The 18,493-nt window shown below is 39.8% G+C and overlaps 1 protein-coding gene across 2 annotated transcripts in view; it reads right to left on the bottom strand.

Annotated features, from left to right (window-relative positions):
• Positions 1-2,294: 2,294 nt before the first annotated feature.
• The window catches only part of cpne5a (copine Va), a 58,482-nt gene continuing 42,283 nt past the window's right edge, over positions 2,295-18,493 (bottom strand). For both annotated transcript variants that reach the window (XM_030783927.1, XM_030783928.1), the window contains 11 exons: positions 18,130-18,171; positions 17,821-17,896; positions 15,195-15,248; positions 14,580-14,641; positions 10,342-10,388; positions 9,379-9,560; positions 8,029-8,156; positions 6,908-7,010; positions 3,371-3,428; positions 2,727-2,800; positions 2,295-2,483 (listed from right to left, as the gene is read on the bottom strand). In XM_030783927.1, the coding sequence (XP_030639787.1) occupies positions 2,295-2,483; positions 2,727-2,800; positions 3,371-3,428; positions 6,908-7,010; positions 8,029-8,156; positions 9,379-9,560; positions 10,342-10,388; positions 14,580-14,641; positions 15,195-15,248; positions 17,821-17,896; positions 18,130-18,171 (1,015 nt within the window). The remainder of the gene's footprint in view (positions 2,484-2,726; positions 2,801-3,370; positions 3,429-6,907; positions 7,011-8,028; positions 8,157-9,378; positions 9,561-10,341; positions 10,389-14,579; positions 14,642-15,194; positions 15,249-17,820; positions 17,897-18,129; positions 18,172-18,493) is intronic.

The raw sequence follows: 18,493 nt of genomic DNA, 5'->3' as shown, positions 1-18,493 counted from the left end.
TTGTTAACCAGAGAGTGCTATGCTATATCTTCACTTGCTTGCAGGAAAAAGACTTTATCAAAATAGAGAGGTGTGCACCAGTAAAAATAGACCCGCTATACAAAGAGCAGGGCTGAGTCATACATTAACATCTGCACCCTATAGGAATTTTTATTAATACTCTTTGCCAACTGATTTCCCTAGTTCTCTCAGTTAACCAGCAACACAAAACAAAGCATTATGTGACTAGCTCAGTCCATTTTCTGTGGCTGTACAGTAAACCAATTCAGTTTGGGAAAGTAAAAAGTACTTTATGGATTTCACCTACACAATCTTGTCCACTGACCTAAAACAGTCTCTCTCTCACACACACACACACACACACACACACACACACACATAGACATTCACAGCTTTTCCAAGAAGTCTCTAGAAGTTTCAGTTTGTTGTCAAAACCCAACTACAGTAATTCTGAGTGATTTTTATGAAAACAATACAGATTTGTGTTACGTTTTCACCAAAAAAAAAGAAAGAAAGAAAGAAAGAAAGATGTTAAATTTTAGGTCACAATTACAAAAGTATTGTTATTATCAAAATCTACTCTGCATTGTTGGCACTGTGTCCTTCACTGAACAAACTTATTTTCTATGTGTCACTATGGTAATTTCTCCAATCCCTCAATTCCAGTATGGGGGATCTACTATTATAAACTGACTTAAGTGAGACATCTTAGTGGTTAACTGAATCGGGTGTAGTACTCCTGGTTTAGAACAAAACTTTGCAGACCTGTGAGTCCCCAGCATTGGAACAGGGAAACACTAAATAACAACAAGAGAACTTCATTGACAGAAATCCAGACTGGCCGGCTCACATTGCAACTAACATCAGGGGATGAGAATCAACGTGAAATCAAAACAGAGGAAAAAAAAAAACCAGAAAGGAAGAGGCAAAGAACTACACAACTGGCAGCTCTGACTACACTAGGACTCTGCGAGGTTTCAGCAGTCAGACCAAACCTGGCATGCGTCCTTTCTGAACAGCCGCAGAAAACCCCGCCATCTAGCTGTGACTGCCCGCTGGTTAAGACGCGGCACAGTCTCTCACACAGAGCACAGGCGCGTTTTGATCTAACTCTGAAACTGTGAAATGTGTGATGCTCCACACAAGCAAGCACTGCCACTGTGAAGTCTTCAGCGACTGTGAAATTTTTTGATGTTTCTGTATCAGTGCTACCATGATCAGTTACTCCCTGGTGGGTCCTCTTTTCCCTCTGGTGCTATACTGTAACAATAGGGTGTCAAAACCAACCAGCTTCAAGACAGAGTCTCTAGAAGAGGGAAAAAGGAACACAGCTGTCGAATGCCATTTGCTTGCAATGAAAAGTAAACATATGGTTTCTTCACTTGTCTTTGAGTGGGTATTCTGAAGGAGCGTTGAAGATCTTTTTGGCTTTATACCAGCTCTGCATGCATGTAATATTATGCTTAACTAAATCCATGGCAAAGGACTGATTTGATTACTGCTGGTTTTCGTAAAACTTGAAGTTCACAGCTTTAGGAGTGTGTTTGTGCTTCGCTCGGACTTCAGTCTGGTGTTTGTTCGTTGTTGTTGTTGTTATTATTTGTAAATGATCATTTCAATGAAAAAAAAATCCAATCACTGAGTACACTCCATGTTAAAACCATGTTAAAATCTTCAGGGTTACACCTCATCTGAACATAATTTTCTAAAGGACTTATAGATATAATGCATATACAATACAGAATCCACTGTACAATTTCATCATCTCAGTAACATGCTTTACATTGTATCTGTGGAATAGAAAAGCTAATCATATCACAGCCCTAATGAAACTAAAGATGGGAAACTACAATGAAAAAAATCTCACCTGTAAAGAACAGCAATAACACTCCCCAGAGCCCCATAAAACATCATCCCAAGAGAAAACATATCTACAGATGTAACACAAAACCAGCAAATTCAACTATATTTCACAATACCCATGCAGGGTACAATGAGACTTCAAAGAGATTAATAAACAACACCGCAAATGCTTTACTTCTTCTGCCGACATATTTCCAACATTCAAAACGTGGTTCCTCTCCTCTGCCTGAGGAATTTCTGCACGTCAATGCGCTGAGAGTTAAAGAAAGCTCCCTGATGGTCTTTTTTTTTTTTTTTTTAATTTTGTCTCAAAGCTTCAATGTTCCCAACAAAAGCCGGGGTCCGTACAGGTTGGTTGCACGCAAGAGCCAGCCGGAGGACTTGGACCTGTGGAGGTCTCCTCTCTCCAAGCTCTCGGTTCAGGCAAAGACTCATATGGCTGTGGGTGGGCTGTGTCCTGACGGGCTGTAATCTGGTGGAGTCTGATTGGGCTTGATGCCCCTTGACTTCATGTAGGAGATTAACTGATCGGGGATCTCAGCCAGGACGTCCTTAGCCAGTCGAGCCATGCTCAGAACGTGGTTGCCCGTCCGGTCCATGTAGTCTCGGAATGGGACAAACTGTAAGGTTGAAAGTCAGGTGAGGTATGCATTTATATAGCTACTGATTGCTTCTCAGTCAGCGACACAGTCGATGGCAATATGTTGCATAACTGAAAGGGATAATTGCTCCAAAGAGAAATTTCAGTTTCAGTTCTAATATGTTGTGAAGATTGCCTGTGAGTTCTTATATAGAGAGCAACGTAGGAAATGAGAGATTTCAGGAGATGGTAAAATGGAGAGAGACTTAATGTAATAGTGCACCTGTACAATATCTCTTTCTGCCAGCTTTCCTCTTGAGGAAATTCTGATGTCATCACCGTCCAACTCGACCATGGCTGAAAAGTGGAAAGTTCAAGAAGTTCTTTGCCTCCTCTGCCACACATAAACCACTAGCATTATCCTAGTAATATAATCCACATTATCATCACTGCTGGATCATTATAGAATTCCCAGTATGAATTCTGATAGCAGATGGTGATGTGTGCTAATTATGTTCAACAGCTGTGAACATAGTGTAAATCCTGCTGGTTGGCATCTGCTTATAACCCAAACCTCAAAAACCTATCCAATTAGCTAACATCTCCCCCAAACACTCCGTTTTTTACATGGTCAAAGATGTATATTTAAAAAAAAATTACTGACATGGGATTGGCTGTACTGACCACTGCTCATCTGAAAATGATTTGGTCTTAATCTTATCATCTTATCTTATCATACTCTGATCAGTGTTTTTGAACATGCATAATCTTCTAGATTCCTGGACATTTTTGTGATGGTGTCATCTCATACAGCCAATTTACAGGGTAAAGGAAACTGAGGCAACTGGTACATTATGGAGTGCTCTTGTTCTCAAAAAGTGAAACAGACTTGCACAGAGAAAAACAACTTAACACAGAGAGTCTTACCATCAAATTCAGCTTGTCCAACTCCAACAATGATTATTGACATGGGCAGTTTTGCAGCCTGTGGGACAGGGGAACATATGAGAATATCCCCCACTCATGATAAACATCTCTATTTATGGTTTGGGCGTAGATTACATTTACATTAGACATATCTATATAGCTCCTGACATTTTATATTCTTTTGTTGTTATATCAACAAGCATATGGTTTCCATGCTATAAGATAAAGTGAAACGGCAAGGAAATGTGTGAACAGTTTGAATTTCACTTCTGTCCATTTACAATGCTATGCTTTTCTTCCTTATAGTATTGTGCTAGTCCAAACTGGCAGCTCCTACATATCCAAATTACAACAATCTTACATTCAAAACTATCAAAATATCTTCCTGCCAGGCCTTCCTTTGTTATGGCTTACAGTGTGAAAAGCTATGCATAATTTAGTCTCCATCTGTGTGCTGTTTTTGTTCCTGATCAAATTTGATTGGCAGGTCAGATATCCCCATAACAAAAGGTAAAAAGGCATGCAAAGAGGAAGGAGAGATATGAGAAGCATTAAAAATAAATAAATATACAATATTCCTATCCCTTAAAGGGACTAAACTGATGTGTTAAACTGATAAGTTGAACAATGATTTGACAAAATACATAAAAGACATCTTTTGGAAAATCAGGCCAAAATCGGGAAACAGATACTTAAAATACATTTTAAGTGATAAAGGGGGGGGGGGTCAACTTTTTATGCAACTCTTGTTGTTTTTTTCTTGTTGTTGTTGTTTTTTAATAAGTTGTCTGTAGAATCAATGCATGCAATTACATTCACATTAAAACAAATGAGATCATCAAATGAAAAATATTAGAAACTGCATAAAAGTGAAAGCATAATTCTCAGGAGAGTCTCATTTACTCAAGCAGGGTGATACCATCAGATTGATGAGCACAAGACCATAAGAGAACTGGTCGGAAATTGATCACTTTCTTTCAGAATAACTCATGATTCATGTTAATGAGTTATTCTAATGAGTTATTCAAGTTAATGTTTATGAGATCTTTCATTCAGAAAGAGACCTTACGATCTGATGACCAATGTATTCAAATTGATTAAAGGCCACTACTCAACACTCACACATACACATACATCATGCATCATTTTGCGGACCAATAGACAAGTTCCTCCGGAAACTCACAACCCCCTTAAGACATATTATCCCCACTAAAACAGCTGGTGTTTTGACACTGAATACAATTCTTTGTGCATTGATTCAGGTGATTCAAGGTAAATATTTAATGATCATTAGTTTCAAATTCAGTAATAAAACAAACAATGTATGCTTCAGTTCTTCTCAGAGGTAATATTAACCATGGTAATGATACGTGGATAATGCTGACTCAGTTGAATTAGATCTCATGGGAGCCCTTACAGGGAGGTGATTTGGCCACAGTTTTTTAATTAGACAGTGTGGAGGCAGTGAGCTGAATTCTGTGTTCTGGCTGTTATGAAAAAATGAGAAAGAAAAGAAAAGAAAAGAAAAGAGAGACATTAAAATGCAGGTGAAAGTAGGGCAGCATTCCTGAAGAGAGTTCTGGCAAACAGAGCTTGTCATAGATCACGGTAAAGAGAGCAGGGGGGGAGGACTAGTTCAAATACACATCTACGGCCATGAATAACCCATTATGCATTCACTGCACTAGACTTCTGCTGTTTCTCTTTCACACTCTCCTAATTGTCCCCGCCCCCCGTCTTTCTTTCCGTCTCTTTCAACATCCCGCGCTCCCTCACGCATGTACATATGCAAAAGAAAAGCAAAGAAAACAGAAAAGAGAAGACAGAGTATGAGAAAGAGTCATTTATATTTTCAGATCGTTCACATTCACAGGAGTCTGTCTTTCTGTGTGTGTTTCTCTGATTCATTCATACACATCCTCTGCACATGCTTAGGTTAGTCATTATTGATAGTAATTAAAATTCACTCACATCTTTCACTAGATCAGCATCTGTTAGATTTTCTAATCATCAACAGAAAACACACTAGGGCCTAAACAGCTCATACTCTCTGCCAGAGATGTATGTCCATCCATCCATCCATCCATCCATCCATCCATCCATCCATCCATCCCTCCATCATCCAAACAACAAACCATCCAAACTCCATCCAAATACCCATCCAAACAAACACTGAAAATAACCACCCATCTATCCATCCATCCATCCATCCATCCATCCATTCATCCATCCATCTGCCACAATTGTCATTGTTGACAGTGAGAGAATCACCATGCTTTTAATGAGTCACGCTATTCAAACAAACCAAGTGACACATCCATTGATGGTGGAGCTCCCCCTCTGTGAGACTTGTGCAAACTGACGGCCTCTGAGGCAGCGTAACAGCATTAGGCCAGATGAATTACGTCAAGCGGTTCTGCTTCAACAAGCTGTTACATCAGGACAGCCTGCTTTGTAATTCATTCAGGAACCAGTGGAGAGTTAAGAGGACAGGGACTTGCACATCAAAGTGCTGAGTTTTATCTAATGAACATGAAAGGATAGCCTGACGATGTGACGAGAATTGAAGAGGGGCTCAAGGTCTGAAACAAGAGCGGAGGTGCAAGGCAGTTCCTGATATGACCTGTAGCAATTTTTTAATAAGTTAACCCCCTCCCCACTTAATTTTACTTTATAAGAGTGGAGTGGAATATCAATGTTTGCAAGGTGCTGGTCATACCGAGCATCTCTTTATTGATTTATTTCTTTATTTTAAAACCGCGCCGGAGCAGATGCCAGACTGGAGAAGGAGGGGTGGGGCGGAAGCACGGCCGTGTCAAGACAGAGCAGCAGACAAGATCTTAAAAGGAAGGTGTGGCTGTTCTAATGGTTTTGACCAACAGTCGCAAATTCCCTTTAAATCCAGTCTGCTGGAGAGTCCATGCAGTGATGAGAACAGTCCCGTTCCTGTAGAGAGCCGAAGACACTCTGAAAGAAGCTACAAAAAAAAAAAAAAAAAAGCCCTTTTTTTTTTTTTTTTTTTGCCAAGCTGTATTTATGTTTACTCTGTGACAACACGATTCTGAAACATCTGAAACTAGGGCAGCCCTCAGTCCTGTGTTGGCATGACAAACTCTAAAGTTTCTTTTAACTGAGAGAAGGTTACAACATTTTCCCCAAGCATTTAAAAAACACTCCATGTAAAACAAATGTTACACTTCCCTTGACACAAGTAAGAGAAAAGGAGAAAGGTAAACAAAAAACTATTAGATGATTTGAAAGAAGCAAAAAACAGGTTGAAGGCAACAAAAGCAACCCAGAAATCTGTTTTCTCAACCAGGAAGGGGCCAAACAACATGCCTTCTGAAAAGTGGAATGAAAGCTTTCAAATAAAGGGCAGATTTTTTGTGAAATAAGGGCTCAAGTTATCTCCGTGAGATGGAGGGCAGAAAAACAGACAAAGGGAGAAAGACAGAGCAAAGGAGAGAGTGCAGAAAAAGAGAGCGGGAAAGAGAAAGAAAGAGATCGGAGAAGAAGAGGAGCTGGAAGCACACTCACATTGACTATGGCCTCCTTGGTCTGGGCCATATCCGATATGACTCCATCTGTAATGATGAGTAGGACAAAGTACTGAGACCCATCCTGCACTGCCGCTGCATATCTACAATACACACACACATAAACACACATAAACACACACACACACACACACACACACACACACACACACACACACACACACACACACATACATACATATACACAGATTTAAACATCACCAGCAGATCTCACAAAGTCTTGTCCTGCACTTACAAAAGTCAATTCAGATGGTGAGATATATGCAGTAATATAACAGCTGACTTGATTTCAGGGACAGAGATTTGTCCCATTTGCGTCCTCAGACACCGAAGATTGATCATTAAAATAAAAAGAACAACTAAAAAGAACAATCAAAACTCATTTGAAGAATGGAACTTCTTCAATGGATCTTCTCCTTGGTGTTTCTATGTATATTCCACATTCTATGTTAACCAGAAATATCCTCAAATATCCTTTGTGATGCAAGACAGTGTTCACAGTGTAGAATGAGGGAGTAAAAAACTGGCTGTGTCACACCAATACGACATCAGTGCTCAAATGCAGTCTCTGTGATATCCGCACGCTGTCACAACAACTCTGATCACGTTCAGTTAATGTTAAATCAGTCAGGCTACGTTTTTATCTTTACCGCACATCATTTATTCATTAGTCCTTGGGATGGTCAAAAAACATGCGACGGCAGAGACAGGGAAAAGCGATTGCTCCGCTCATTAGCAAAGAGCTAACGACCTCCGAGTTGAAAAAGTGGATCGCTGTCTGACCAGGCGGGTCAAACGCAGAGCATTTCATTTGTGCATTTCAAGATTAAGACGTCGTGTTTAATTAAACACCGGGAATAAAATATATATATATTGTCTGCAGACCTCCCCGACTGACTGGTTTTGAATTCTGATGTTCGTCTTTATATGCCCTTCACTTGTGTCTGGTGTACAAACACACTCGTTTATAACCATAACAGTCATTTAAAGCTCTCATTAACGCGTCCTGCCGATGATTTATTCAGTAATGACTCTCTGATGTTGACGTGACAGAGCGCGTGTGGGGCGTGGCTCTCTTGGTGTTTTCCTTTTTCTCCTCACCTCGCTACATGGTTGACGACGGGGGCAAAGTTGGTAGGTCCATAAAGCTGGACGGTTTTAAGGCTCTGGTGGTAAGCTTCTAAAATGCCCTCCATTCCGTTGCAGTATGGATTCTCAATGTTGCCATTCTAGAATTAAAACAATCAGAGAACAAAGCATATCATTTTTAGTAACTGGAATCCACAACTTCATGGTATCAGATTTCCTGATACTGTGGAGAGTGGTTTCTCCACCTGATGTTTGATAAGATGGTTGTAGCCTGCAGTACCGCAACTAATTTGTAAAAAATTGGGGGGGGGGGGGGGGGGGGGGGGGGGGTTCATCATCAGAAACTGCTTCAGATGTGATGGTGCAGGACAACAGCATATGAACCGGCTGGTGAAAATGACCAGAAAAGGATTAAGTTTAGTCTTTTGTATTTGAATGTATTTGAATTCAGAGTATAATTCAGCCCAGGACCAGGATTAAGTGTTCAAAGAGAAACCAGCCTGAATGTGGTGTAAACCTCACACCAAACATGTATTTTCTAGACACACACGCATACACACACAAACACACACGCACGTGCACACACACAAACATACACACACACTTACACAATTACACACATACACACACACACACACACACACACACATTGTGCACATTGCAATCACTAACTTCTAAATGCAGTCACACTGCTGATTAATAATTTTTAAATAATGCTACAAAAAAAAAAAGGAAATCTTCAGTCCGTTAGGCAGTGTTAAGACCAGTATGGTCTAATGCTCTAATGCACTCGCTTTAACAACGCTGACAAAGTTCATTTTCAGTCCTTTTTTTTTTTTTTTTTTTTGAAGGAGTTTGAAAATTTCCACTGAAACTCTGCGAGATGCAAATGAGACGAGACACCAAGGCCATTCATTAGTCAAGATTGTGCTGCGTCTTCAGACCATTAGCTAACTGAGAAAGGATTAATTGACAGTCTTTGAGTTCTGATGAGCTGTGGGTTTAGCTGATACTGGAAAAAAATTAAAGCAATAATAGGGGGCTCACAGAGCCCAATTTGCACATTAAAAGGTAAATGCATGCAAGTGCAGCTCTTTTTTAATATCACCCTCATTCCCTGCCTCTGTCTGTTTCACACGCACCAAACACACAAACAGATGTTTGGGGGGGGGGGGGGGGGGGGGGGATCAAGGTCATAAAATTCATGTTGTTTCATATTCGAAAACTCTCAGATGAGTAAAAATCTGCTAAGAGTTAAGAGCTTAGTGTGCATGGTTTTTATCCCAATAAAAAAAAAAAAAAAAAAAACGGCATGAAAACTGTATGTATTTACAACAACAACAAAAATTACGAAACAGTTACCAGGGGGAATTCGTGGGAGACCCTCCCGTCAGGGGGCAGTTTTGCTCCGAAACCCAAGGCAGGGAACATCTTATCACTGTCATAGTCCTGAATGATCTCCCCTACAGCCTTTAGGGCCATGGCATAGGCGTTCATCTGGTAAGGGTTCATGTAATGTAGAGACGTGGACTGGGATGGGTTGCCTGTGGGGTTTTGGTGAGACCAGAATGAGTGATGAAGCAGGTAACTACCATTTTATGGTACAAGTTGCTCTGAAGCCAGATCTAACCTGAAGGCAGATTTTTTTTTTCTTTCTTGTTAAAAACTAAGGTTGGATAGAAGGGTAGAATCAAGATCAAGGTCAGAGGCTTTTGATAGATATGCCTCCAAGAGCAACCTACGTCCCATCATGCACCAGTATGCGGTGAAAAATACCAAACTGAGGTTCTCACTGATTTGCAATAAGTCACTAACGAGACTATTAAGAAACTGAGGCAGGATTTTAAAATTTCGCATTTAGCATAACTGTCTGTCTCGACTAAATGATACAAATGAAACCACTGCTAGTGTAAGGACTACATAGGCGGAGTGCTTCCAAGTTGTTAAACCTAGGGGGCAAAAACCGACTTAAATAAAAGCCTTATCAGTATAAATTTACCAGAACAATTGTGAGACCATAAAATCAGCTTGCACAATTAAGCATTATAAATGAGATAGTTTTTTTCATAAGGTTCATAAGCCACTGTGAATTACTTTCCAGAGCATAACTCAGAGAGAGTTTGTCTCGTTTGCTTTCCTAAATCCGTTCTGCACAAGCACGCACACTATATTTCTTTGTCTGCCGCAAAAATAGGACGCGCTCCCAAGCTGCAAAATTTAAGAGTTGAAAAGATAACATGCTTACTGGCAGGTGTGCAGCGATAAATCTCAATCGTGAAGAAAAAAAAAACAAAACAAAAAAAACAAGAAAAGGGAAATCCTTACCATTAGAGGCAGTGAAATCAATGGCCACAGTGAAATGGATCTGGGTTCTAGAAGAAAAGAGAGAAGCAGAGATGGGAAAAACAGAGATCCTAATCAAACAGAAATCATGTCAAAACAAACGCACACTTATGGATGTAACTCCAAAGGCTAACCCACAACAATTAAACTGGCAGAGGAGAATGATCATCTCCTGCTTTACCCATCAATTCTAGATGTTTCAGCCAAAAGTCCAAAGCCTTTTGCTCTCCCCAGGCCACGTGTGTTAGAGTGATTTAAATTCAAATATCTCAAAAGGTAAGTGCCTTTTTTTTTTCTTGTTTCTATTTACAAATCCATGTTGGTAGATCAATGATCAGTGTTCTCTCCAAAGTGAACTAGAATGGATTAGTTATACAGGAAGGTCTAATTAAAACAAGTTTGCTTTGGTAAAGGACCACAGGCACATTTGAGCTGGAGGCTTACAAGGCAAAGATACCTTTACTGTTCAGCCTCTGGTCACAGAGGACCTGACATATGGAGCGATTGACAGATAGAATCCTGAACGTTAAGCAAATGTAATTGGTGCAGTGGTCCCCAAAGCAGGTCTTAAGTCAAGGTCAAAGAATGATCAATTTCTCAACAAGTGAGGGACTATCCACCAGCGCAACGTGTGTGTGTAGAATCCTAATGTCATATTTAGCTTTCCAAGTAGTATTTTGATTAGTCTGTTAATGCATCAGTTCGTCTTATTCAGATCTAGCACAACATGGTTGATCCTTTTTGTACATAGTGTGAGTAATGACATATTTTTATAAAAATTTACATGTCATCTGCAAACACTGGCACAACTTTCTTAATGGAAAAGTCCATTGGCTATATTTTATTCATGGAACTGCAAGGACATTAGCCAGAGACCTTGAAATGTAGTCCATTAGAATAAACTACTGCTTTCCCACTCAGTGTGGGGCTGTCTTGGAAGTGTGTGTGTGTGTGTGTGTGTGTGTGTGTGTGTGTGTGTGAGATGCTGTAATGAATAACAAGGTCTCCTATCCCTCACTTATCTTCATTCATAGTTCTCAGAGCTTCTCATGTTCTCTCTTTTTTTGATTATCTGAGATTTCCCTGGCAGGGAGTGTGAGTCCTGGGCCGGAGCATTAATCTGTATTATGAAGGCTGCTCCCACGGTAACTGCTGCTCCACTGAAACGTGAAACCTCGGACAATGTTCTTACCACAGTATTAAGGTAGACAATTAATTTTCATTTGTAAGCATGGCAGAACTTAAGGGGAATGGCAATATTTAGTGAATACCACCTTAACAATACGCAAAAAGTGACCCTTTCACCCGCATAGTCATTTTTGGGTACATTTATTGATGTACAGAGATAAAAAAAAAAAAAATCTATAACTGAGACTGGGCTATAAGGTCTGCAAACACACTCAGAGAGAGGGGGAGAGAGAGAGAGAGAGAGAGAGAGAGAGAGAGAGAGAGAGAGAGAGAGTTCTGCACTGCAGTGGTGTATCCTCTCTACAGAGTTTTGGTCTCTCTGTATGAATAGATCTAAAGATGACTCACACTCTTGGTTTGATATGAATCCCTAAGTGATGACAACTCACTATACATCCCGGTTCCAACCAAGTCTCAGCCTGTTTTCAAACCAGTCAGAGAGCTTTTTTCTCAACTGAGCTGTACGTAGGGCATATAAAGACATCCCTGCCTTTTTTTTTCACCAAGTTTTGGTACAAATGACTTGACTGGATCTTGTGACAGAATCTGATGATAAGAATGACTTTTCTCTGCTATGGTATGAAATAACAATGAAATTCTTAACAGGTTGAGCTGTGTTTTGTGTTGATGGAGCAGATCCCTACACAGTGGCTCTTTGTTTGACCATTTCATTCTCAAAAACAGACAGTTTCTTTCTCTTTTTAGATTGCTTTCATACTCTGCTCTTATATGGCAGTATCAGCAATAAAAACTAAATATAATGTACATAGAAGACTCTCAGACAAGACAAAACCAAACTGCCCACGCATCTCTTTCTGTATGAAGTGCTGTCCTGACCCACTCTGAGTTCATTTCCTTTTGCGACAAAGACGTCTTTCTGGCTCTCCCTCTCTCTTTTTTTCCCTTCATTTTACCGATGCAGGTTATGTAATGTCTTCTTTACTCCCCTTTGTCCCTGTCAACACAACATATCCAATTTCATAATCTCTCAGAAACAATGACACTCAATGTTTTTTTAACCACCTCTACTCAAGAGTCTATAAAGTCTGAATGCCCAAAGGTAACTGGGTCTTGACTTGCATTATCAAATGTGTCTACTTTTATTATTATTTTTCTTCATCAGCAATCACTCCAGAAAAAAAGACCATAAATCAATGAATCAATCAGTCTATTGTCAGCAGAATATATGTATGATGAAAACCTTTAGGGAGTGCGCTGTGTTCAAATCAAGCACCGGACAGCCAGTTTCTAACCTCTTATATTAAGGAGCTTCAAAGAATTCATTGCTGTAAGCCATCTCTATCAGAAACACAATTAAACATTTATTAGACCTTGGGTGAAAAGGTTTTAAATTTTACATTAACCTCTCAAAAAATCTGAGAGGCATGTGTGTCTTTTAGACCATTACATCCTGCTTTGTAATCATCTTCCCTGCACTCAAAAAAAAAAAAGAAAAGAAAAGAAAAGAATGAGAACCTGTGTGCACTCAGGTTTCACCCCAGAGATGAAAAAAAAAAAAAAGAATTTCTATTTTCTCTCAGAATCCAGATATGTTTTAAGACTTTGGTGAGCTTTATATAGCCTCCTGTACAAAGCCTTTACGTGATTGAAAAGCGATGACTGCCATCCAGGGAGAACCTATTCAGACCGGAGGTATTTTTTCAACATCAATACGAAAGGTCAATGTTTCATGCTACGAAAATAATAAAGGTGCCCATCTGACAGGAAACGCACCGAATGAGGATCAAACTGCTCTGGGCTCCGTCCAAATTGAGTACAGTACATAGGGCTGATGTCAGAGAGCTATGGATTTGTTTGAGTGTGAAAGGTCAGAAGGGAAATCACACGCTGATAGATCAGACTCTCTCTTGTACAACAGTGGGAAGAGTACAGATGGCTAAGTCGGTCATTATTCACTAAGTGGGTCACTGTAGCAGATCCAGGAACGGAGCCAAAAGCAGGACAGCCATAGATCGATCCTGAGGCACATGTTGGTACACGTCTCCCGCTGTACAGAAACGTGCCCTCAGGACTTTCACTGTACTCTGATGTTTTTATTTACTGTGGTAAAGTTATGGAGTAGTAGCTAAGCTGTTGTTTGCCTCTAAGAACACATGAGGTTAGATATTCTGATTCTGAGAGAATTATTTCAAGTTAATGCAGATAATAAACATCCACTTTCACACCCTATCAACGTCTGAGAACGTTAGATTTGATTAAATGCTGCAATAGAAATCTATTAATGATATTTCACAAGTAAAGGAGGGAATGGTAACTTTACTCAACCTACCAGGGAAATATGGAACGTATGCGCCTGGAGAGGACCAGACGACCAGTCATGTTTTCAAATATTAGACATGTCAAAGCCTGTCTGTGTTGAAGGTGACAGTGAGGCCACAGATTATAGTGTTTTCCACCGACAAGACCTCAGTGAGAAAGGCCAGCCTTTCATCAGTGCAAACGTGCCTCTGATGTTCATAATAACCTTGACAACAACAACAATGACCACAAAATACGTGTTTGTTGTGTCTATTTTCTGTTGCGTTTAGAGGTCTTTCATGTACTGTTTACCCACTACTGCTAATATGCATCTGTCCTTTGTTGTGTCTGTACTTCTGTTGGGAACAAAGAATAGCGTAATAACAAGAATACAGTGTTATTAGAGGTTGAAGTCTGAGATTACAAAATGGCTTTGTTGTAGCATGGTTCACTGAGGTCTGAGGTCATGTCTCAAACAAGGCTTAATTTGGTACTAGAACTCAGAACAAAGTAGGAACCAAATTAAAATAATAATAATAATAATTTACTCGAGGTTACGTAACTGCATCCTATTTCACACTTTACAAAAAACATTATCATTGCACCATAGGAATGAGACTGAATATTGTCTTATTACAAGCCATGTCAGCAAACAATCAATAGAGTCTAGTCAGTGAGAAAATTATGCAGCTTGTGTACGTGTAGGTGCATGCGCTTGTGTGTGTGTGTGTGTGTGTGTGTGTGTGTGTGTGTGTGTGTGTGTGTGTACTCACCCAGCCTTGATGTAGTCAAGGAAGGTGTGTTCAGCCTCCACAGAGAATGAAAGCAAAGTCACCTTGGGAATCAAACGTAAATATGGTTACAACCCAAGAGACAGCATACCATATGCTCACGGGTTTGTGCGCCTGTAGCATAATGACTTCTCTACATGAACACTGAATACAAATCAGACACACTCATTTCACCACAAACACCATTATTTCTCTCATTGGTACTGCCATCATATGCAGCATATCCATCTTACTCTACCATGACAGAGCATAGTGACTGATTGCTCACTTGGGTTTTAATTATGCAGTTAAAGTGGTGAGAGGAGACATTGCATGTTTTAAAGCAATCACAACACCACCACCATTCACTGTTGTTTCCCCAAGAGCCATCAATTATTGTCACTGACTAATGCCATCCAAATAAGCCACTTGGGATAAACACTGTGACTGTTTCATCTTGAATAATTGACTAAGCCCATTTACGTTAAGTCCAGCTAGGAATGACAACCAAATTCTTACACTCTTTCCATTCTTCTATTCGATTTTTCTATATGTATATCTAAACGAGGAGAGAAGTGAGAGAGGTGAGTTAGACTGACAGTGGATTTTGGGACTCACCGTTCCAGAGTTGATGTATCTTCTTTTCTTCAGTTTCTTTTTTGCATTAACAACCTAAAAAAAAAAGAATATATCACCAGAATACTAGAGACTATCAGAGACTATCATCTCCTTACACAAGCCAAATACACACTCTGTTTAAGTGAGTACAGGCAAAAAGAGGTGGAAACAACATCATGGTGAAGTATCCAGACTGAAGACACATGCAGAGAGATAAAAGGGGGAAAATAGTTTAATTCACCGCAATCCACCGCCATCCACAGTCACTCAGTCATATATTTAATACAAATAGAAAACAACCAGTTTATGTAAGCTACCTCTGATTATTCTGCCTATACCCCACAGAGGGACAGATGGTGAAATGAAGATTGTTGACTAAAAGTCAGTCACGGGTTCTGGCTTGACTTATTTCAGCCTTATTTCACACACACAAACACACACACACACACACATACTTCTGTCCCTTGGGGGACCCGCTCCTTGTTTTGTGCTGTTCTGACTGTCAAGCTCGACTAGAAACATATCTTACACCCCTCATCTTACCTGCAGGGATAATGCGAGGGTATACACACATACACACGCGGACACACACACACACACACAAACACAGTGACTGCGGCTCCATCCTATGCTGGAGCTGGGGAGCTTGTGCTGCAACTACAATTACACGGTTTCTCCATTTTTGGCACCCTCAGCACCGAAAACACGTACGAGAGGTTGATTTTTAGAGGGAAAATTTGGAAATTCAGAACATACAACATTTCAAATGCTGATAAACTGTCTGTCAATCATTTACAAATTCTGCATTAAAATACCATTTCCATGGAAACATATCACAGTAATATATTAATCTCTTCTGTAAAGCAGCTCTGGGAAACTTTGTTCTTCTTTTACAACAAATTAATACACAGTATAAAGTGTAGGCCTATGGCATTTTATTAAACTCCTTTATGCAATATTCTGAATGGTTTTACAACGTCATTATGTGGGGTAAAATCAAACTAAGAATTCATCAAAAATTCATTGTTTGCTCTAATGGGAGTCCTGATCGAGACACTTGCCCTTGAGAAAGGTTAACCAATACAGCTCATTCTCTCTCACATCGGTCCACTGGGAACGGTCAGGTCCTGATTTCCCCCAACAACACCTCTCCATCTCTGTTCTACACCTATGTGACTCACCCATCGCTTAATCCACTGTGGCACATCCCTTAATGAGCCAAGTCCAATAGTCCTCTCTGCCAGGCCCCATCACAATATCCAACTGTAACCATACCACCCCAGAGAGGATGGGGAGAGAGTCCTTGCTCAATTATGCAGGGTCCCCGGAAGATTCTCTGAATAATAATCTTCAGTTATTTATTGGAAATCTACACAGATGGATTGAATGGCTGTGCAAGTCCCAGAGTGTCAGAGCTGTTACACCAATGCAGGATGTTCAGCTAAGACAATGGATTGTATCGTCCCCATGTGAGGCGAAGGTTTTACAAGAGTATTCTTTAGATCACAGTTTAAATTACTTGTAAAACTATTACAAATTCACAGGTTTTCTGTTTTTCGTGTGCTGGATAACAATTGTGGAGACACCAGAATGTGTAAGTGTTTGGCAGCTCTAACATTTTACTTCAGGATGTCTCTTTGACCAAAATTTCATTCAAAAGAATAATAATAATAATATATTTGGACACTTATATGAGCCTGTTCCTTTGAATTTGATAGCCAAATGTACAGTCAAACCACAAGTGGAGCCCTCAATCTTCTCCTCCATGCGTAAGCAGGTCTACATGAAAGCTGAGCGATGATTTCTGGATCACGATCGCAGTATTCATTGGCTAAAACATCAACGCATCAAAGCCGCATTTAACCATTATTTAGAAGTGTAAATCTAGGCTATTTAACTTTTCAGATTAATTCATTGAATTATATTGAAATGGTAATGAATTCACTTTAAGGTGCAACAGGAGCCTTGCAGCTATTTAAATGATTACAATAATAGCAGAATAACAATTAAACTCATACGACTTATTTACATTAACTTTCATATCCCAGACTTCTGCAGCAGGTCACAAGTTATCTGCAAAGAGATTTAGCTGTTTCCACAATGCAAAAAGCTTTTGTGGTGCGCTAAACTGTTGGGAGAGTTTGGTTTAATGCGTCCCTTGCTTACACTTCCAATTATGAAAAAAAGACCCTCAAAAAACAAACAAACTCATTTGAATAGATTATGTTGCTGTTTGCATTCTTTGTAATTTGAGCCATAAATGTGCTCCTCCTAAATTCAGAGAAATCAGATGCAAGCTGTCAGACAACAGTGAATGTCCTAATCTATGAATATTAGTTTTTAAAATTGTTTTCAATATCCCATGTTCAAAATAAAATCTAACAGTACCCCTGGAGCTACACACATGTACAATGCTACGGTGCCTAAACAAAAGAAATTACACTGTCTCACAGAACAAAGGGCTGGGTTGTCTATCACTGTTCTATTGCCAGAGCGAAATGGAATAACCGAGTTTCTAAAAATCTAGGCACATAATACCTAAAGATAACCCTGAGACAGGAGAAAATTTGACAACACCTTTCCCATCAATGTGAATTATACATTCAGAGAGCATGCATCCTCAAACCTCATAGACGTTGAACTGACTCTGGCCTCGTGACAGCTCCCTGTAGCTTGTGGTGAATTCACCGATGAAGTCATGGCTAGAACACATAAGACATGAGACAATCTCAGTTTCTCAAAACAAAAATACTCCCCCACCGAGGACAGACTACACAATATATGTATGTATTTGCATAAATCATGATGCATTATTAAAAGAATGTGATAGTATCATGAAAGAAAACTATGTGCCGAAGAGAGATTAAAACTTTATACCGTGTGTGTGTGTGTGTGTGTGTGTGTGCGTGTGTGCGTGTGTGTTTTGATCTCCTACCTGCCATCTCTGTCCCAGTCATAGACTTCCACTTTAATAGACCTGTTAGACACATAGCATTGAGATGAGCACTGGAGTGTGACAATGGATATATACAGAACTAATCACTGAAACCTACCATGACCTTCAGGGGTAAAAACGGCAAAATTTTTCTTCTTTCACCAAGTGCAGTCTGATTAGAACACAATTCGCTCCTAACTCTTAATGTGCATCTCATTTTCATAGTGAAATCAACCAATTACATGCTCTTACCCCAAGTGGCCACAGAGGCTGGGCGGGGACAGTCTTTTAGACAAGTGTTCTGATTCAACCACCGAGCACGAACAGGTTGGAAAAACAGACTCTAATTACAGTTCAGTGTTAA

Source organism: Chanos chanos, chromosome 9, assembly GCF_902362185.1.
Source record: "Chanos chanos chromosome 9, fChaCha1.1, whole genome shotgun sequence".
NCBI lineage: Eukaryota > Metazoa > Chordata > Actinopteri > Gonorynchiformes > Chanidae > Chanos > Chanos chanos.
Note: the sequence above shows the minus strand (reverse complement) of the source record. Positions and strands in the feature narration are given on the sequence as shown.